We start from the raw sequence: 21,782 nt of genomic DNA on the forward strand, positions 1-21,782 counted from the left end.
TTTTAAGTCACTAACTTTAGTGCTACAGCACCAATAAGAAAGTAACAAGTGGTTGCAATTTCAAATTTTGGAATTTGGGGCACATACGGGGGTAGAGACTGTGGGATCTCAGTCTCAGCTTCTTTTGCAAGATGGTGTTATTTTTGTCTTTTCTCTTCTTACGTTCTCTGCTAAACGTTCTCTGCTACCCTTGTCTTCCGTGCAACATCCTAGCTGTATAATGCCTGTGGGTTTGGGCTCGTGTGATGGCTGGTCTAACATGATCCACTTACCCAACAGACTTGGTTTCTTTGTATCTCTTAGGTCATATTTTAAGAAGAGATTTGATGGTCCTACTTGGGCTACATGAACAACCCAGATCCAGTTATCTATGGCTTGCCGAGTACAAGTTGCCATCACCTGGTGAAAAGCTACTCTATCTTCCATGTCACAGTGGTAGATAATACTGCACTCTCTAGATGCAAGCAGTCGCTCCGTCTCCATCTGCTCCTTTTTCTAACGTCAGCCTCCTGTTTGTTTATAATGGTGGTGGTACAGAGATCAGGGCAGCTTTTTTATTTAGAATAATCCCTCCAGTTTTTGTGTTGATGTTAATGTCAGTGCCTTAGGCAGGTATGTGGACACAAACAGGTCATATTTCTGTGCTCTGAGCTCAAAGAAATCCCTCCCCTTGAGAGGATTTCATCCCATCTTGTATGAAGACTAACTACAGGCAGGATGGATTCTGTTATCCTTGGAAGGAACAGAAACACTTATACAGATTAAGTCTCAGGTCCATCCCTGAGGATTTACCAGATTCTTATCCCCTGTTCATTTAAATGTGGGCTTGTCTCCTAAACACATCTCAACCAATCCAAATGCCTTCATACAACTACTCTGACCAATGAGAATCCATTTTAAATAATCCATTGTCTGAGCAAAATGCCAATTTCATCAATTAAAACCCTGTGACATTGTGATGAAATAAGAAATACATATTTGGTCTCCATCCATGGTTCCTGGCACACAGCTTCTAAAATCGTTGTAACTTCTTAAGTGAAAAGTGATAGAAGCATCTTTTGTTATATTTGGCCTTCTATGCTCCTGAAACAGCTCTTAAAGGAGCTGAATTTTGTTATTCATAATAAAAAGGCCCTTTTGACCACACCTAAATGTATACTAATGAGGCAAGTTTTGCCCCCTTCTTGGGGCACCTAGGGAGCTCAGTAGGTTAAGCCTCTGCCTTAGGCTTAGGGCATGATCCCAGGGTTCTGGAATTGAGACCCTCTTCCCCTCCACTGGGCTCTCTCCTCAGCAGGGAGTCTGCTTCTTCCTCTGCCTGTTGCCCTGCCTACTTGTACTGGTACTCCCCGTCAAATAAATAAATAAAATCTTAAAAAAAAAAAAAAAAAAAGCCTCTCCTTGATAACCACAGAATGGGGGCTGGTTGCCATGGGAACCAATTGGGGGAGCAGCAACTCAGAACTTTCAGCCCGACCCCTTGACCTCTCAGAGGGCAGGGCTGTAGATTCAATCACCAATGAATGGCCAATGATTTAATCAATAGTGCCTATATGATGATGCCTCCATACTGAGAATGGGAGCTCTGTGCACCCTGCCTGATGCACTGCCATATCCATCTTTTCCTGAGTTTTATCCTTTATTATAAATGGATAGTAATAAGTGCATTTCTTAGTTTTGTGAGCCATTTTACTTAGCATATTAGCAAAGCCAAGGCAGGGGGTGTGGGAACCCTCAATTTGCAACTGAGTCAGACAGAAGTTGCGGGTAACCTGAAGATCCACTACCTGGGACTGGCGTCTGAGGAGGGGCAGTGGTCTTGTGGGACTGACCCCTTAACCTGTGGGATCTGACGCTAACTCCAGGCAGTGGCAGAACTGAATTGAACTGTCGGACCCCCAACTGGTGTCCGCAGAGAACTGGAGAACTGCTTGTTGTGGGGAAAAAAATACACATATTTGGTGGCTAGAAGTGTTCTGAGGGTAGTATATAGAAGAAGAGTTTTCTGTTAGCTGGAGTTTTTCTTTTAAACCCATTCTGCTATGATGAACTGTCCCATTTTAAACTCTTTATATTCCTGACCATTACTTTCTGTAAGTTGGGAATATCGTGATGCCCGGTAATGCCAACATATATTGTATACTTTTAGCACAGTGACAGTGTCACTGCATAGTAAACACAATGTTTGCCATCTAATTCAATAACATAATTCACATTGTACTGTGCCTTAAATGCACGACATCTGAAGTCCACTCTTCTTATTCTGACTGAATATGAACTGGTAAAAAAAAATAACAAAAAGTCACAGTAGGGCGGCAGGCACAGCACTATAAATGTGGAGTAAAAGCTGCATCACTGAAATCACAGTGCGCTGAGCAGAGTAACAACCAGTCAGCTCTGCAGCTGAAGGGTGAAAGCCACAGAAATAGGTTAACAAATAAGCACAGCTGTGTTCCAATAAAACTCTATTTATAGGCACTGAAATACAAATTTTATATAATTTTTGTATATCACAAAATATTATTCTTTTGATTTTTTCAAGTATTTAAAAACATAAAAACTATTAGTTTTCAAGCTATACAAGAAACAGCAGTGAGGTGGATTTAGCCCCAGTGTCATAATTTGAGGACCCCTGATTTAAACTATCATATGAATATCATATCCCAGACACAGGTTGAAGAATAGTAAATTTTCATTCCTCGTGGTAGTTTTGTTCTGTAAAGCCACTGGGAACACCAAATCCGTTACTACCGTACTAAAGCAGGAGGCAAAGGAGGCTTGGACAAGTTGACCAAAGTAACGCCATTTTGGTTTTTAGGTTGACCTTTAACCTAAAAGTCAGCAGGTCATAAAGAGTCATGAGATTCAACTCATGAAAGACCGCAAGACCCCACTCCCTCTGACAGCGGAAGTAATAAAAGCTGGACATTCTTAAAATTGCTCCCCGTGGGGGATTCCACGACCTGAAGACAATGGAAAAACTGACCACCCAATGTAAGTGATAAACCCAAAGTTAAAGAGTAAGCCCCTCCCTATCCAGTTAGCTAATTAAAAAACAAAAACAAAAACAAAAACCAACTTATAAAACCCTTCATTAGAGGCAAAGGTGGGGGGGGGTTCCTCTTCCTTGCCTGGGGGGACAGACCACTACTTTGTCTGGGAAGCAGACAAAGTACTTCTATACTTAATAAATCCTTGTCCCTTTCTCCAAGTGGCTTGCTCTTGAATTCTATTTTGTGCAAAGCCAAGAACCTTCTTGGAGAGGGGCCTGAGGCCCTCTCGGGGCCCTGCCCGTCTGGCATCGATACTATTGTTCCTAGGGGAAACACACGGTTAGGTTCCTGCAAGCCAGTGTTCGTAACACTTTCATCAACCAAACAAGACAAGTGTTCTCCTATGTGTGTGCTTCTGCTTAAAGACATCTGATTTCATATATTTTGCTGTTTCATTAATACTGAACCCCTGGCCAACAGCACTGTGACTCAAGCTTGAACAAAGCTTATTTAACATATAAATCCTCTCCGTGAGACCACCAAACCTTTCTTACACTTGTGTTTGGGGGCCATTTTAAACAGAGACATCATCAATAAAAAGTATAAAAATGAGAAAAACGTGGCAGTAAATAGACCACGAAAAAGACACTTATTTACAGTATGAGAACTGAAACAAAACGGCAGACGGTCACCTTGTTGGATCCCAGCTGAGTGTGAGCACTGGACAGTGTGGGGGGTTTTTTGTTGTTTTTTCAAATAGGCTCCATGCCCCATTTGGGGCTTGAACTCAGCACCCCGAGATCAAGAGTCACGTGCCAGCCAGGTACCCCACCATTCGTATTTTTGCTGCTGTGAGCATGTATGTCTGCTAATACCAGAAAAATCATCATGAGGCTATCACAAATACATTTTAGTGAGTAGATAAACTCACAAATATGAATCTGTGAATAATGTGGACCAACTGTATTTTAAAGTAAAATAACACATTATCAGGTAGGTGAGAGTTAAGGATGAGGAACAAGATAATTCATTTCAAAATCCATACTTGGTTGCAACTGTAATTTACAATGGGAACCGTAGTTTTTATTTGGACCCCAAACAGCCCATTTATATTTGAAAACTCAAGCACAACTGAAGCTTTTATAATAAAACTTTACGGGAATTTCTTACCTGTAGCAACACATACAATAAATTTTAAACAGCATGGAATATGAAGCTGTTAATTCTTTCATAGATACAGGATTTATATTTTTAATACTCCTTACCCTCAGCAGCAACCTTCACTCAAAGAAGAGCCAGGAAGCCTGAGGTTATAATTAGAAGAAATTCCTCAAATGATTTGTGCTATGGTTGGGACACGGCAGAAATGCAGCTGCAATGAAAAGAATATGGTTAGGTATATTTCATAATTCATTGTTTTAAGTTTCCTTGGAAAGCTACAATTTAGCCAGAAGACAAAAACCAGACCTAAATTAAATACAGTGCTGCCTTCCCAACCAAGGCAAAACAAATGTAAATTGCCTTATCAGGGACACATGGAAAAAGCAGCACACCTGTGATATTTTCTCAAAATGGAAAAGATAAAAATGGGGCACTTTCCAAGAGACCTCTTTATCATGAAAATCTTGGCCCTCTGGAGTTAGCAGAGACTCTCCAAGATAGAAATTTCTTTTTGTTGCCTTAGATAGAATAACTCAGTAGCTATTTTCTTAGAGCACTTTTACTTTTATTTCAGGTGTTTCCATTAACGCTTTTGTTCCCAAGCACCCAGAACTCCTCATTTTATTAAATGAAACCAGCAGTACAGGACTAGGCAATTAAAAGTAAGGCTTCTCTGTAAAACTTACCAAAATACAGGGTGGTCAGGAAGGCAGTCAGTGGTAGAACACAAGGGGCCAGGGTTCTCTGCACCTATCCCTTTGGGATAGCTGTGTCAATATCGCCCTCTTGTTCAAGTTAGAGGAAGCAAAGCAAAAAGTTACTGTTTTTTTTTTGTTTTTTTTTTTTAAGATTTTATTTATTTGACAGAGATCACAATCAGGCAGAGAGGGAGGAAGGGAAGCAGGCTCCCTGCTGAGCAGAGAGCATGATGTGGGTCTTGATCCCAAACCCCCATGACCCTTGGGATCATGACCTGAGCTGAAGGCAGAGGCTTTAACCCACTGAGCCACCCAAGTGCCCCCCAAAAGTTACTGTTCTAAAAGCTAGGCAAGGCCTCTGTATGAACACACTTTCTTGATTCAGCTGATTCTTCGGGATTTTGTCGCCATTCGTCAGCTGGTAACTTTTTCTTTCTCTTTCTTTCTCTTTCTTTCTCTTGTGGCCAAGCCTTGCAGTTCCTACGGATGGGAATCAACCAGGATCAAAATGCTGTTATGCATTGCTCCTGAGACTGTGGAAGGCCTTCGGTGAAACAGATATGAAGGCTAGGCTTTCTGAGTGTGGGGGTGGAGACCTGTGGGGAAAGAGGACCCTCTGTGGGGCCTATTTCTTTCTCAGGGGCAATCCCTGAAGCCATCTTAGAAGAAAAACTTGAAAAAAAATCTATCTTCTGTGTCTCCACTATGTGGCAATATCATGAAACGATGCTTCACTTAAAACTATTTTTTAAAACTCCAACAAATACATGCAACAATATCCGCCCCTCGGGAGCATAAGCACCATGAAGGACGTTGTTACAGCATTCAAAGAAAACTTTGATACCTCATAGACATCATATATTTAACCTAACAATAAATTCTAAAATAACACTGCAGTATTAATAAGACCAACACAATTACTGAATAAAGTTAAAAATTTTCTATAATTCCTTTGGTTTTTAGACTATATTCCACCAATGATCCTCTAGTAAATTTGTTCACCAAATCGCTCACTATCTGTGGCAGCGTCGTCCTCATCTGATGAGGTTTCAGTTTGCTTTTTTTGTTGGTGTTTCAGCAGTGTGATAGCTCAAGGCTCTGACCAGGTGGCTTTCTTTTGTGGCTGTCTGCTGCCAGCCGGGACAGGGAAGAGTCTCCTGTACTCTGAGATGATGTAAAATACTCAAAAAGACTATCTCTAGAATCTGCAAAACAATCTTATTTCACAATTACGTGACCTGTGTACATTTTTTAATGACTATGTAATTATAAATACATAATTCACATGCATACTTTCTGGCTGAATAAGCTAATTCTTCACCTATTATTTAATTTCTAGTAGTAGTAAAATCAATGTACTTCTATATATTCAGTCACTATTTTTAAAAATTTGCTAAGTATTATCCTGATCTTTCAAGCTTCTTAAATTTAATTTGCTTTTTCCTAGACATGATATTATAAATCTTGTAATATTAAGATCCCTATACTAACTTAATGTTACATATTATCATACCATGGCTTACAGGTCTAAAGAATTCCCCCAATTAGATTAAGAGTACACTTGTTGTGATGAGAGCTGAGAAATGGACAGAATTATTGAATTACTATATTGTATGCCTGAAACAAAGAAAATACTGTACATTAATTATACTGGAATTAAAATTTTAAAAAACATGTGGATACACAAACATTTTAAACAATAAAAGAATTATACAAACATAAAATTTTACCATCATGAAAATACAAAACATGACAATAAAATAAAAGAAAGGATTCCCCCAATTAGCATTAGCTTGATCCCAGTACTAGTTTTTCACATTCTTAAAAGATTATGAGAGATACCTGGTATCTCTGCATTTCATACGATTAGCAAAGAATACATGCAAATTGTCCTTAAGGTTTGCTTGGAATGTTCATGGATGAAAATTCATATATATGAATACATTAAAAATATATATGAATGCATAAATTCTTATTTTACTTGTTGAAACACAGTACAGAAGTCCAAAATTTCAGAAGTATCTAGGTTTTATTACTGCACAAATTCAAATGTCCCAAAGCTAACTCTTGATTTCACAAAATTCAGTATTTAAAAACAATAATTAGAAAATACCAATTATTACAACTTTAAAATATATTCATAAGGTTCAAATAGAAAATTTTCTGTGGATTCCTATTATTTCCAGATAATTCGTGTCCTGGTAGAATCCGCTCACAGAAGAGGCGAGTGTCAATGATGGCCTATTGTAACTAGTCTCGTGTTTTATGTCATATTGGCATATTTAGCTTTAACACAGAAACCTAAATTCTTGCATGGACTCATAGGTCATACCTGAAATCTTAAATTTTGCGTTCTGTGGTAACTTCATTTATCATCCGGGGAAAAAACAAAGGACATTCTTTGTGTTTAGGATCTGAGTTACTACTGCTTTGGGGGCTTAATCTGGTATTAAAGCAATTTAAAAAGTGATTCTCACAAAAAGATAGATAGATAGATTGATTGATAGATTCCTGGAATCCTCAGAGGAGGAACCTATGAAGATACATGGATGAATTAAGCAGGTACAAAACAGAGAAATTACTGAGGTTTATTTGGGCCCTCATTTTTTTCCACTTTTCCCCAGAAACAATTTCCCCACTATGGTCTAGAACTGGCTGTATCTCTTCTGAGATGTGAGGGTTTGGTTTTTAGTTCTTGAGTGCTTCTGAAGGTACCTTAGAAAGGCTTGCTCTCTTCTCCGAGAGGTTCTGAAACCTCTCCTGGGTTATCCGTGAAGGTGGCAATCAAGGATTTTGCTTTTAAGTAAGCTTCATCTTCACCCCTATGACATCTGGTCCAGATAGGGCTGCTCAGGTTTTCTCTCACAAGGGTTCTAGGGAAAACCTGGGTTGTTTGGCTATGCCAGTTCCATCTCCTAACAGACGTTTGAGCTCTAGTATCATTACAGAATATAAACTGATCCAGGAATGAGTCCCTTTTCCTAACTCTTGGGCTGAGACACACCTATAAAAAAGTGAGTCTGGCCTAGAGACAAAAATAAGGCCCACGTGGAGTTAAAAAACAAACAAACAAACAAAAACCTCCCTTTCAGAGGAGGAAGACAAATAGACAGACAAATAGACTATGGTCTCCATCTGAAATAAAAAAAAAAAAGACTTCCTAAACTCTGCAGGGTCCAGGACAGAGCTCTGCCAGTCTCTCAGCAGCAGAGGAGAAGAGCATCCAAGGGATCTTTACAGTGTGTATGTCCTCCTGTTCCCATCCAATACCCACCTCCCGGGATCTTAGGCTCTGGAAGTGCTCCTGACTATGACAAACTGCTGGGGAAATAAGATCAGAGACCACGGACCTGGGAGTTTTCAGAAACATGACTTGCTATTTACTAAAAATCTGCCTGGAGAAAGAAGTGAGAGGAATATTTACCAGCTTGAAGTCAGGTGACTGATTCACCTCAGTTCATAATGTATCAGTTCTCTTCATTCACGAGTATTTTCAAAGATCCCAGCCACCTTCAACCCTACCAGAAATTATTTTGAGATCTGGGAGGAAGGATCTTGTATTTTCAAATAAATTTGCATGTATTGTCACAGCAATTCAAAATGCCTGAAAACAGGAGAGCAATAGGAAACAAAGTAAACCATCCCTTGAAAAAAGATGTTAAATGTACTTTCAGAAATCGAGGGGGATCCAAGGAAACAAGGTAAAAGCACACTCATGAGAGGAGATGTACTGGAAAAAGGAGTCACTGCAGTCCTTTATTTCTTCTTTTCAGAAAGTGACAAACTTATTTTGAGGAAGTCTGAGTAAGATGGGGGAAGAGAGCTGATTTCCTCCATCTCACTATGAGAGAAATATATGAATCAGTACCCAATGATACACATGGCGAGACTCAACTCGTTCCAGACATAGCCAAAACTTTTCTCAAATTCCCTTTCCTCTTTTTGCTATAATACAACCAGCACAGACATTTCTGCCTCTGCTTCCCTGATTGTACATGTTCCAAAAGGTCAATTCTTGTTATCTGAGGTAGTTATGTTCTGTAAAATTACCACAAACACTGAATTCATCAACACTAAACCACTGCTCCCAGATAATTTACAGGGTTACATTCCTATGAGCCTCTTGTCAAATTTTCAACAACTCATCAATATAAAATATTGTTGATTCACTAATGGTAAACTCATGGCCAACAGCATTGTAATTCACGCCTGAATGAAGTTCATTTAATGTAGGTATTACTTTGTCCTTAAGGAACATCACAGGATTCTTGTGCCTAGGAAAACTAGACAGCACTTCAGATGACAACTGTTGGAGGCCATTTTAAACAGTGAAATCACCAACAAAAAGCACAAGAATGAGAAAAAACACGGCACTAGACCATGAAAAGGACACTTGGTTATTATACAGTCTGAGACCTGAAACAAGAAGACCCGGTGTTGCCCTGTTTGACCTATCTGGGAACATGCACTTTGAATGACTCAAGTTTTTTGCCGCTCTATGTTTGTCCAAGAATAACATCAAAAGCACTGTATTGATTTGGGGCTTAAGCATAAATTTCAGTGTGTAGGCAAACCGGCAAATACAAAGTCTGCAAATCATAAGGATTGGCGGTAGGTAGGTTTCAATGCCTGCACTGTAATTAGAAAGACAGTTACCTCAATAGGGCAGTCACGACTAGGACTGGGAAGTCAGGAAAAGAGAACCAGGTCCCAACTGCCAACTCTAAATTTTCGGTGAGGTGACAACTAAAATACCTAAGATTTAACAGACATTATTAAATGACTTTAAAACATTAAAAATGACAGATTAATTCCGCTTTAGTTTTTGCTTTATTGTTAAACATGAGATGGGATACAGGGCCTCTCAAAATGAGGCTCATATTCCAACTCAATGACAACTTGTAATTTATAATCTTTTCAGATGCCTGTCAAATTTATTCATAAATATCCCAACTGCAGTTAATTTTATTATCCTTTCAGATCAAACAAGCAAAAAACTGGATCCACAATTTATATTATCTATTAATTTTTCCATCTACCATAGCCTAAGCCCATTAGAATTCTCAAACCCTCCAAATAAAGAAGTTTATAAAATCACCTCCATGACAGATGGCTGTCCTTCAGGTTTTCTTCCTTTGACTAAACAAACTTAACATTTAAGATTTTCTACTTTGGGCTCTAGCAGTACTTAGTGCTACACTCTAGTCCACTCATTCTTAAGATATAGAAAAAGGAATGTACCCTTCTTACATTCTTTGAGAGCAGGGTTGAAAGGCAACATCACCTACCATACTAGGTACTTTCTTGTAACGACAACTCTACTGCATGAATCTCAAGTCCATTTGTTTTAGAAGTCACACCCTAACTCATCATCATTGTGTGTTCCATTAGAGTAAGAGTAAAATTTCTCAACCAGGAATTACCAGAAAGCCTCAGGGCGGGGGAAGAGAGGCTCATCAATGAAGGCCTCATGTTCTGAGTCCCAGGATTTTTCTGAAAAGAAAACCATAGCCTTAGCAGATGAACAAATGGGTCTATGATCCTCCACACCTCCGAAATTTCAAGAATCACCTCACTGTGTTCTCTTTATAAAAGCTTTAATGGACGAGATTAGTCAGTGTAATCGGACATCATTCAGTATCTAATCCTGTCTTCCAAAGTTCTGGCCCCTCTAGGAAGGTATAATTTTATAAGGTACTTTGATTCTACTTTTATATTTTTAGGATACAACTGAACATACATTTCTAGCATTTAAAGGGTTTTCAGTATTGTCAAATATATTTGGATTATATCGTAACCCACAGTACTTCACACAATTCACGGTTTTAAATAAAGACAAATTAAATCACATCTGAATTTGTAAACGTAAATATATTGTGATAGTGAGACTTGCAATTGTTTCAAAATTAATGGAAAGCACGTCATTTTCTTGAAATGAACTTGGCGTAAAAGGCAGCAAAGAGGTCCTTATAAGGGGTGTCTGAATCTGACTTGGTCAACGGTATCCGGCAAAGGCGACGAAACCTGGGAGAGCGCAGCAACAAGTTCTGTGAAAGGCCCATGAGGCTGGAGCAGAGCCAGTACAGCACGATCGACTAGAAAGAGAAGAAAGCGCGTGAATGTCAGCACCTCTCAACTCTCCAAGGGTACCGTCGTCCAGACACTGGCAGGCGGTACAGGAGAAAATGACAATGTGGGGAAGCAGCAGTGGGCCAGGATGGCACGAGACCTGTGGCAGCTACCTGATACCTGTGATGATTCTGATAGGTAAGAAAGAAGGCTGAAAGGGCGAAAAAGTGAAAAGAAAGCAACAGGAGAGCTCTTCACAATAGGAAAGCGGACGACAGACAGCAGCTCTCGGGCAGAGGCTCGAGAGAGATCTCCCCTCTCCTCTTTGGCAAGAAAGCACCCTTTTCCCATACCAAGAGTCCTGACAGGCTGCTATACTGGAGGTAGGGCACCGGGGGCACAGCCATTTAGGCTCCCTAGACCCCATTTTCCTCCACACAGTGATCTATCACCCCAGAACTTCCCGGGAGTCGGTTTCTTAGTCGGGAAGGCATTACCTTTGCCTTTCTCAGAGACAGACAGTCTCGACATTATCTTCCACTTTCTTTCGTACTTCCATTCACAGTGATTTATTTCGGTTACTGACTACGTTCTGGAGCCTCTCAAAATCCTCCCACACCTACATCCGTTGCCAACTTTTCTCTGGCATCAGAATGTGATCAGGCCCCGAGGCAGGAGCCTGTGGTGGTTGAGTCCAGGTCCTGGAGCTGAACTGCCTGAACGGGAATTCCGTTCATTTGACCGCAGGGAAGTCATCTTCCTTCTGCTTCAGTCTCCTCATCTATAAAATGGGGACTGAACTATCCCCGCCCCAGAAGGCTGCTGTGAGGAAAAAGGGAGGTAACTCACACAGACAGGTCCGAACAGTAGGTAGCCCGTATTAAACACCTGCATTTGTTCCAAAGCAAGTTTTTCGGGGCAGAAGGTACCACAGCCTCAAAGCAGATTAGCTACCAGTTACAGGCAGGAGGCAAACCGCCTAGATGTGCCTGAGATACTTACGTGATATTAAGTATCATGTAATGGATGAGTGACCTTGAAGGAGCTTCTTACCCTCTCTGTGTCTCAGTTTCCTCAACACTAAAGTGGAGATTGTAATAGCACCTACTTCAGTGCCCACTGGATGAATTAAATGAGCTATTACATGTAAACATTTTAAAATGGTGCCTGACACAAAGTCAATACTGAATGAGTGTCAGCCATCATCATCATCACCATCTGACTTATCCCGTACGCAAAAAGGACTCTGAAACCAACTACGGTAAACTACAAACTGCCTACTAAGAATCCTTCTTCTTCCTTAGTAATAAAATTCTCATTTTAAGCTGGTATACGGCCATCCAAAAAAAAAAAGACTAATTCCCAGTATCTTCTGCAACCGGGTGTGCCGCAAATAACTAGGATGTGAGCACAAGTGTTTGGTGTGACATCTGGCAAGGCTCCGTAAAGGGGCTAAAGGCACTTGAAGCACCCTTTTACCATTCCTGCAAGAAGAGCTCCAGCGGCCGTCATGACCACGCTGTGGCCTTAAGGACAGAAATGACAGGCTGTGGATGGAGGGGCCTAATGAAAGAAGCAGTCTGGTTCCTCACGTCTTCACGGAGCTGCTACATGAGTTCTACACTAAACTGCCAAACTCTGAATTTCCTATATTTGGGGGAATAAACTTTGAGGTATTTCAGACATTGCTTTTGAGATCTGTTACTCACTTTAAACCCAATCCCTCACTGAAAATTCACTGCTCCTATTTTATTTGCTCAGACAGTTTCCTCAGTCACCACTGGTATTATTTCTCCCCAGAAATGCAGTGAGGCTGTACTGTTCTTTATTCACAGGGTATTTTACAGCAATGTTACTGTTACATGGAAAGTAGTATAATAAGCACTTGATGCTATTTTATTAGTTCTCACAGACATTACAAGGTCTATTTCAGAAATGTGGAAACTTACTTATTTTACACAGGATTAGTGGTAGTATTACATCCAAGGGACAGCTTTAAAAATATATTTTTGATGCTGAAAATGCACTGTTTCAGATTCCCAAGACAATGAAGTACTTTGATATATGCTGACAGAGCACTAACTGTCCCCAGTGAATGAATTCTACTTCATGGTCTATGTGCTGGCCCTGAGAAAAGACAGATATAATACCTAAGACAGCTTTTGCCTTCTTTGCACTAAGTATCATTCGGAAATAAGCAAAAGGCTAAAAATATGAAATAACTGCAAACCTCAGTATTTTTTTTTCTAATTCTATCAAAGTGTAATGACATACAAATGGGGGCAGGTGTACCTACCTCACTGAATTGTTATGAGGTTAAACAAGATTACATTCGAACCCGTACGGACTTGGCACAAAGTTTTGTTTCTTTTTTAAGAGCTAAATTCCTTGGCCCGGTCTATGCAGAGAGAAGGAATTCAATATTTCAACTAACCAAACAGAACAAATACTATGTTTACAGTGCTGTGCAAGATGAAAAAAAGAAAGGAAGAAAGAAAAAGGAGATGAGAGTTAACTCATATTCACACAAAGGAAGATTATCTAATCCCAAGAAATACCAAGTGCCACTTGGTAATATGAATTACTACAGAAACTCGGAAACCAGGAAGGGATTTAGCAGTCAAAGGCAGCTCAAAAGAAGACACGGAGTCCTAGCCAGTCTACGTTAAGTACAGAGAGGACTGAGCACATGCTACACACAGTGTGGCTGCTTACTCACCGAAGGTACCGTCGCGGCAACTGGAATCATCAACAACGATACGGCACGAACGAAGTACGTAACGTATGTCTGAAAACGAGACATTCCTATTTTTTGCAGAGCAAAAATCTGAGAGGGAGAATATAAATATACACAACGATTATTAAGCATATTAAATCAGACAAGCTTTAAAATACAATTTGATTTTTGCCTGGTCTCCACCTATATCTTAATAGAAGCAAAAAAAATTAAAACACTGATAAATGTATATAGCCGACCATCTATGTTTCTGGAAAACTTAATAATTAGGCAGATTAAAGGGAGCTTTAATCAATAACAATAAAGAAAATTCAGCTATATTAAACAGTATCATAGCATAATTTTTACAAATCAGTGTTTATGAAAATTTGTAAGACGGAAAGTCCTTTCAAGATAGGTGCTATGTATGAATCGCTACCCTTGTTTTAGTATTTAAACACAGTGCCTGGCATAAAGAAGGATCACAATAGGTATCTCAAAGGTTTGTGATCTGGCTGTACAGAATAAAGGTTAGAACCAGGCTAGGAAAAGCAGTTATGACTCATAAATAACTTATTTAAGAGACAGAACAATGAAATGATTATGAGCACAGACTCCAGATCCAAACTACCTAGATTTGCATGGCAGCTCTACATTTAACGGTTATAGGACTTTGTATAAGTTACTTAAGGCTTCTGTGCCTCGTTTTCCTCCACCTTAAAATGGGGATAATATTAGTACCTGTATCACAGAATTATTCTAATTAAATGAGTTAATTCATGTAAACTGTTTACAATAGTGCCTGACACACGATGTATATTATGTAAGAATAAGTTGTTTGGGTTTTTTTAAGATTTTATTTACTTGTTTATCAAAGAGAGAGTGAGCACTCACATAAGTAGGGGGAGTGGCAGGCAGAGGGAGAAGCAGACCACCCGCTGAGCAAGGAGCCTGGTGCGGGACTGGATCCCAGGACCTGAGCCAAAGGCAGATGCTTTCCTTTTTTTGCTCCCACCCCTTCCCCCCAAAGGCAGATGCTTAACGGACTAAGCCACTCAGGCGTCCCAAGAATAAGTTTTTTTAAACCTTTGTACACTGGGTTGTTAGCTGGTAAAAGGAAAGACTTGAGGACTAACATTAATTCACTGTGACCTTGTGTTTATCATTTTCTTCATTCTAATAAATATTCACTAAGTACCAACCACATTCAATTGTGCTAGGTGACCCTAGGGAAACATACTTGGACTACACATGGAGTCTTTCCTCAAGAAATCCTAGCCCAAAACATTAGAGTATCATCTTTATTCTTCTCATTTGAAAAAAAAAAATAAGAGGTTTGGGGCACCTAGGTGTCTCAGACAGTTAGAGTCCGTCTTCGGCTCAGATCATGGTCTCAGGGTTCTGGGACTGAGCCCCATATATGGCTCCCTGCTCAGTAGGGAGTCTGCTTCTCCTTCTCCCTCTGCCACCCACCCACCCCCCCACCACCGCTGGTGCTTTCTCTCTAAAAAAAAAAAAAAAAATCTTAAAAAAAAAAAAAATAAGGGTGTATTCGATTTCCCAAACAGAGACCAGTGATGGATCTTTGAGACAAAGTTCTAGGGATCATTTCTAAGGTTTCATAGAGTTCAAAGAGTCTATGTTCTACTCCATTAAGAACAGGTCCTTATACAAGTATAGGTTTGCTTCCACTAAACTGCTGAGTAACACAGCACGGGATAATGGTAAGACATAGTTGACAGATCATATTTTATATGTATGTGTTTTTCTATTCCATCACATAAAGAAGTATTGACTTCTCTACAGTCATACAGCTAAAAAAAAAAAAAAGAACACAATCAGACACTATGTTTCCTACTTGCAAATTTACATTTTAAACATATACACAAAATACCAATCTACTGTGAGAATAAAACCATACTGATTAACCATTTTAATTACTGTCTTTACCAAAAACAAATCAAAAAAGTGTGTGTATTAGATTCATATAATTGTAAAGAGACTTTAGAAGTGTTCTAACTCAGCTCTTCCATTTCAATTATGAGCATTCTGCCCCCAGAGAGGTTAAGGAACTGGCCTAAGACTTGCCGATGGCTGATCTATGACCAGAAACCAAGGCCTCTCAATTCTAGTTCAGAGCCAGAATACCACTACCAACTCAAACATTTACATTTGATCTTGGGACAGCATCAAAAATCCCAATAATTTAAATGGCACACAAATCTCATTTAAAACCACTGACCTCCACTATTAATAAATTGATGATACCAACGGAAATAGGCAGAATCCAAGTAGAATCCAGTGCAGTGAGATCAGGAAACCACAGGATTCCCTCAGTAGCTAACTGTTCCTGAACAGAAAAACCTGCTAAGACAGTTTTATAAATAAAACATAGAAGGAAATATACAACACATAAGTAGTCTAATTCAAATAAGATATCCTTCATACTAAAGACTTGCATTGGTTTCATTCACTTTTATTCCACAACATAAATTAGTCCTTCCTGCACTGAGAAAGCAGCAGCTCTCTGTAGCAAACAGCTGTAGGAGCAAAAAGATACATAGCAGTACTCTTTTCTAACTTATATTTATATAATTGTCTATAGGCTACTTTCAAGTCTGTTCAGGTGTTTTCTGGTTACAAATGCCTTTAGGCAATGCTTTAGTTTATAGTTTTTTGTTTGTTTGTTTGTTTTTACAGATTTTATTTATTTATTTGATGGAGAGAGAGACAGCGAGAGAGGGAACACAAGCAGGGAGTGGGAGAGGAAGAAACAGGTTTCCCGCTGAGCAGGAAGCCCGATGTGGGGCTTGATTCCAGGACCCTGGGATCATGACCTGAGCTGAAGGCAGATACTTAACGACTGAGCCACCCAGGTGCCCCTAGTTTATAGTTTCTTAATAAATGTTTACATTTATAACTGTTAATGCTTTTCTGGTCCCTTAATTTTACAAATGGAAAAAATTCTTGGCCAGGAAACTGAATCATGGAATTATAACACTAATTTTATTAGGACTTCCGTGAAGAACTATAGTTGACCATTAAACAATTCAGGGCTTAAGGGTGCCCACCCTGGTGCCGGCCCTCCGAGCAGCTAAAACTCTATGTATGGGGCGCATGGCTGGCTCAGTGGCAGAGCAGGTGACTCTCGATCTCAGGATTGTGAGTCTGAGCCCCACACTGGGTGCAAGATTACTTAAAAATAAAATTGTAAAAAAAAAAAAAAAAAAATCTGTGTATAACTTTTGACTCTCCAAGAACTACAGAAAGCCTATTGTTGTCTGGAAGCCTTAACAATAGCATTTATATGCTTTAAATATCATATACTGTATTCTTACAATAAAATTAAAGAAAAGAAAATGTTATTAAGAAAATCATAATGAGAAGCACCTGGGAGGCTCAGTCGGTTAAGTATTCGGCTCTCGATTTCAGCTCAGGTCATGATCTCAGGGTTGTGAGATCCAGCCCTGTGTGGGGCTCTGTGCTCACTGGGGAGTCTGCTTAAGATTCTCTCTCCCGGGGCGCCTGGGTGGCTCAGTGGATTAAGCCGCTGCCTTCGGCTCAGGTCATGATCTCAGGGTCCTGGGATCGAGCCCCGCATCGGGCTCTCTGCTTAGTGGGGAGCCCGCTTCCCCCTCTCTCTCTGCCTGACTCTCTGCCTACTTGTGATCTCTCTGTCAAATAAATAAATAAAATCTTTAAAAAAAAAAAAAAGATTCTCCCTCTCCCTCTGCCCCCATTCCCTGCTCTCTAATTAAAAAAAAAAAAAAAATTCATGATGAAAAGAAAATATATTTACAGTGCAGGACTGTAAAAAATGTATCTGTAAGTGGACCTGCCCGATTCAAATCTGTGTTGTTCAAGGGTCAACTGTATTACTGTTGTCCCTCCTAGATTCACGTTTTCTCAACATGGCTAGTTTGCTTACATTTAATATTTTTAAATCTATACCCTTGTAAGAAAGATGGTAAAAATACTCTAATTATGAAAAGCACAGGGATTTTTTTCCCCCCTTTTTTCTCCTTTAGACTACAAAGACAACGTTAGAGCACTTATTTGGGGGAAACAGACTTCTATAATAACTACCTTCTGAATGTGTGGCCCCTGTGCTAAAATTCCGGAGAGCAACAGACATGAAGATCCACATTGGAAACTGAATCCAGACCAATACAGTGGCTTTGAACGGGTGGCAGTTATCCCGAACATACAGTTCTGAAACAAGCCTCCGCATATTCTTTAGATAAGTGAGCCTAGTTTGAGAGAAGAGGGGAAAAAGGGAAAGGAGAAAGTATCATGCCCACAGCACAAACACACCCATGTCATAGTTAATAGCTAAAATTTTGTGTGGGATTTTCAGTGGTCATACACGATACTAAGGGATTGCCTAACAAGAGGCAAAAAAGCCTTTTAATGAAAATTCTCTAGCAATGTACATAAATTACATAACACTTTGATAAATTTGACATCATCAAATTATAAGCTTTGGCTCTGGTGGTCTTTGGCCAATTAGGTTTTAACAAGTGAAATTTTACTACTAGCATGGTATGACCAGTCTGTATCACAAATTCTAAAGGTGAAAGCACATTTAACTCAAATCCCTCCACTCCAGCCAAGCTCAATTACTCGATCCCTGAATATACCTTTGTAGCAATGTGATTTTGTAATATATATGCTCTTGACCTATCAAAATGGTTTCCATTCTTCAGCCAACTCTCTTATGAAGATTTTTTAAATCTGTTTCTCTGTTAACCTTATTCGTTATTCCTGTTTTTAAATCCCACTTTCTACAGTCTCCTTGAAGATCAAGTGTTGGGTCTTAATCTCTCAATCTCCTGTAGCATGTTTTATACAATGCAGACATCCAAGGGGCCTGAAGCCAATACACTAGAATTATAGTGTATTACTGCAATAAGACAGTACACGGACATTCCAGGCTTTATAATCTAGACTCTGCCTACTCTTCCAACTTTACCTCTTGCTACTCTTCTACAGACACCTGCATATTCTGGTGCCTACATGCATAGGCTATCCAATAAATCAAATTTCTACATCAGCACGTTTTGGAAGTCATTAAGTCATCTGCGTGGACAGTCCACCTGACAAACTCTATTTTAGCCTTCAAGACTCAGTTCCATTGAAAATGCAAGAAACTCTCGGATGTGTCCTCCCAGACAGTCATCTATATGTGCAAAGATGTGTCTGGACAATCATCCTGCCAATGCTGCATAAACAAGGTACCAGTCTTGCCTAGGCTGCATTTATAATTCAGATGAGCAGCTTCCTAATCTGTTCTTTTGGCCTGGAGTTATCACTCTTAGATTTCGCTGGTCAGTAAAACTTCAAAACTGTTAAGTTTGCCAACTTTCTATTTTTTACCAAGTAAAGATATTAAGCTACCATCATGATTTTTTTAAAAGTCAGATCTAACACCAAATAGAGAAGCGATTTCACACTGAAGAGAGCTGGCAAATTTATACACGTATAGGTAAAAATATACAGATAACCATATATACATTACATATATATATAATATAAAACCCTTATTTTTCTCATTGCTGTGAACTGGTGAACACTTAGTCACAGCCTAGTAAGGATTATAATTTGACTAAATACTAACTTGGGCTGACAGAAGCAGGACTTACAAGTTCCCAGTGGATGACTATAGGCACAGGACTGCAGCATGCAGTTAAGCACCTTCTAAGGGCTTTCTAAGAGCCCAGGCAGACAACTACACAGGGTAACCACAGCGGATAGACAGCACCTTGGCTATCTGATTTCTTCTACCAGAGCATTCACACTTTCTACCTCCCCCTTTTGGTGGGCTGCTATATCATTCTTTCCAAAATGGTCAAGTGTGTAAATAATCTGTATCATTTGCTGACTGAAATCCCAACAGACTAGCACAGTATCTCCATCCATGAAGCCTTCCCTGACTTTCCACTATGACTGAACTCCTTGTACATAACCCTTTTTATAGCACTTAATTTAATCATTATTTGATTACAGGTCTTCTTTAGGAGGCTGGAGCTCCTCATGAAGGAACTTGTTCTGTTTCTCCATTTCTTGCTTTCACTACACAAAACTCATACCACACAAAGTTCTTAAGATATTAAGGAGTGAAAGGACTACTTTGCTGCTAAAGCTACAGAACACCCAAAACTAGAATTAATATAATCACTTACGCAGAGTGTATATATATATACACGTATATATGCAAACACACACACACACACACACATATATATATGGTCTATATTCATAGAATTCGCTTACCTGGCAACTCTTTTGGACCACCTCAACTGATTTGCACGAACCGCAACTTCTTGGTTAAGATGCCTTGCAATGTTTTTTATTTCTGGCTGTAAATTTTCCACCTAGCTAAAGAAAAAGTAGAATTTGTTATGAGCACATAAAGGATCTTTATTCATAACTACTCAGAACTTTACTCTCTATTCTTCTCACTGAAAAATGTGGTTTACTGATAATCTCAAGAAAATTTAAGTCTAAGGATAAGGTGTCAAATTTGCTTAAGGCATCTTCAGTTACAACCAAATTCAAATTCCAGCTTATACTCTGAGCTATGTGATCCTGGGCAAGTTGCTTAAGCTCTAAAACTGTTTCCTCATATATAAAATGTTTAACAGCACCTACCTCAGAGTTATTATAAGGATTAGATAAGAACTGAACCCTATACTTTAATGTTTCATCCCTAGACTTCTGAGTAACGATAACTGAAAAAAAAAAAAGTCGTCAATTAAGTCTTTAAAATACTCTGTAACAGCCACAGTCACAAAAAGTTTGCATTTATTTCTGCTCTGTGTTAATTCTTTCTGTACAGTACCTCACTGCCTTAATGGTGCTGATGATTCCCTTTGCTCATGGGTTCCACCCCCATCCCCAATAATAATCTGAAAACATGAAAACCATTATTCTTGAAGTCTTACATTTGAATAATACTTTGCTTTCAGAGCACTTTAAACCACATTATCTGACTTGATTTCATAACATGGTGAAGTAGACCACGAAGCTATTACTATCCTGATTCCACAGGAGAGAGAGAAGCCCTGAAGCCCAAGTGGCTGCGACTAACCAGAGTTGTAGGTGGTACAGCCTGAATAAGGATACCAAGTTTGCAAACGGCTGGCTTAGCAGTTTTTTCTAATAAGAAAGATGAATCGGAATCCTCGGGACAAAAGATGCTGCCGACATACAGGCTGTTAGGATCTTTAAGACGGCAATTTTACAGGTTTCTCCATACAATTCTGCTACCGCTTCCTTTGTTCGTCTCATTCTCCAACAGCAAGCTTAGTAACCACTAGGGCTTTGAGCACAGACCCAGTAGGGTAAACGAAATGACAGGTACATGTGTCACCAAACATCTCTTAACTCACATACCCAATGCTAAATTTCTTAGCAAAAAAAGGGGTCACGATCATTTTCACTAAGCAACTCCAGAAGCACCCGGGGATTTTAAGCCCCCGGCAGACACACAGCACCCCTCACCGCCCAAGCGGTTGCGCAGGGTGCAGGTGCCCCTCACCTTGGCCAGGATGTAGTGTTGGTAGGCGGCCAGGGGTAGCGTGACTGCGCCGCGGAGGGCAGCCGTGGTGAGACCGATGCAGGCCCACCAGGGCAGACCTGTGGCGGAGTGCACGCCGAGCAGCAACTCCTCCGTGCCCTGCACCGGCGCCGACGTGGCCAGGGCCTCGTACCAGCTGCCAGGGCCGCCAGAGTCAACTGCAGAGACGGATGCCACCGCCCACACCGGCGGAGCAGAGTGTTTAATGCCGCCCGCTGAGGTTGGCACCAGCGGCGGGTCCCGGGCCCCCAGCTGCAGTACGGACAGCGGCCGCAGCCACCTACGGCCCAGCCGGAACAGCATGACTGCGCCCGGGCTGAGCCAAAACACCGGCCTCCGAGAATTGCGTCGGAGCGCGGGCAGCCTGGGAAGGCAAGCGCACGCGCCGGCAACCCCGGGCGGAAAATGGGCGCGCGCCCTCCCTCAGGCACGATTGACCTTCCCGGTCAAGGCAGTGACGTCTTGCGTCGCCCTCGAGATGACGCATTGGCAGGCAGGCCCCGCCTTTTCCACGCGGCACTGGGCGGGCCTTACTGCGCAGACGCAAAACTTTCCCGCTGCCGGCT

The 21,782-nt window shown here is 40.4% G+C and overlaps 1 protein-coding gene across 3 annotated transcripts; it reads right to left on the reverse strand.

Moving 5' to 3' along the window:
- Window positions 1-9,665: 9,665 nt before the first annotated feature.
- COX18 (cytochrome c oxidase assembly factor COX18) lies at window positions 9,666-21,664 on the reverse strand. Of its 3 annotated transcripts, none has more exons than XM_080797146.1 (6): window positions 21,178-21,658; window positions 19,911-20,011; window positions 17,724-17,887; window positions 15,880-16,001; window positions 13,641-13,748; window positions 9,666-10,947 (listed from the first exon to the last, which is right to left on the reverse strand). In XM_080797146.1, the coding sequence occupies exons 1-6, from the start codon at window positions 21,517-21,519 to the stop codon at window positions 10,774-10,776; spliced, it is 1,011 nt and encodes a 336-aa protein (XP_080653272.1). In that variant the 5' UTR covers window positions 21,520-21,658; the 3' UTR covers window positions 9,666-10,773. The 3 variants fall into 3 exon arrangements, with proteins under 3 accessions (XP_080653272.1, XP_080653271.1, XP_080653273.1); XM_080797145.1 differs by having other exon boundaries at window positions 10,441-10,947; window positions 15,880-16,004; window positions 21,178-21,664; XM_080797147.1 differs by lacking the exon at window positions 15,880-16,001 and having other exon boundaries at window positions 10,441-10,947.
- Between the last annotated feature and the right edge of the window lie 118 nt (window positions 21,665-21,782).

This window comes from Martes martes, assembly GCF_963455335.1.
Source record: "Martes martes genome assembly, chromosome: 2".
NCBI classification, from domain to species: domain Eukaryota; kingdom Metazoa; phylum Chordata; class Mammalia; order Carnivora; family Mustelidae; genus Martes; species Martes martes.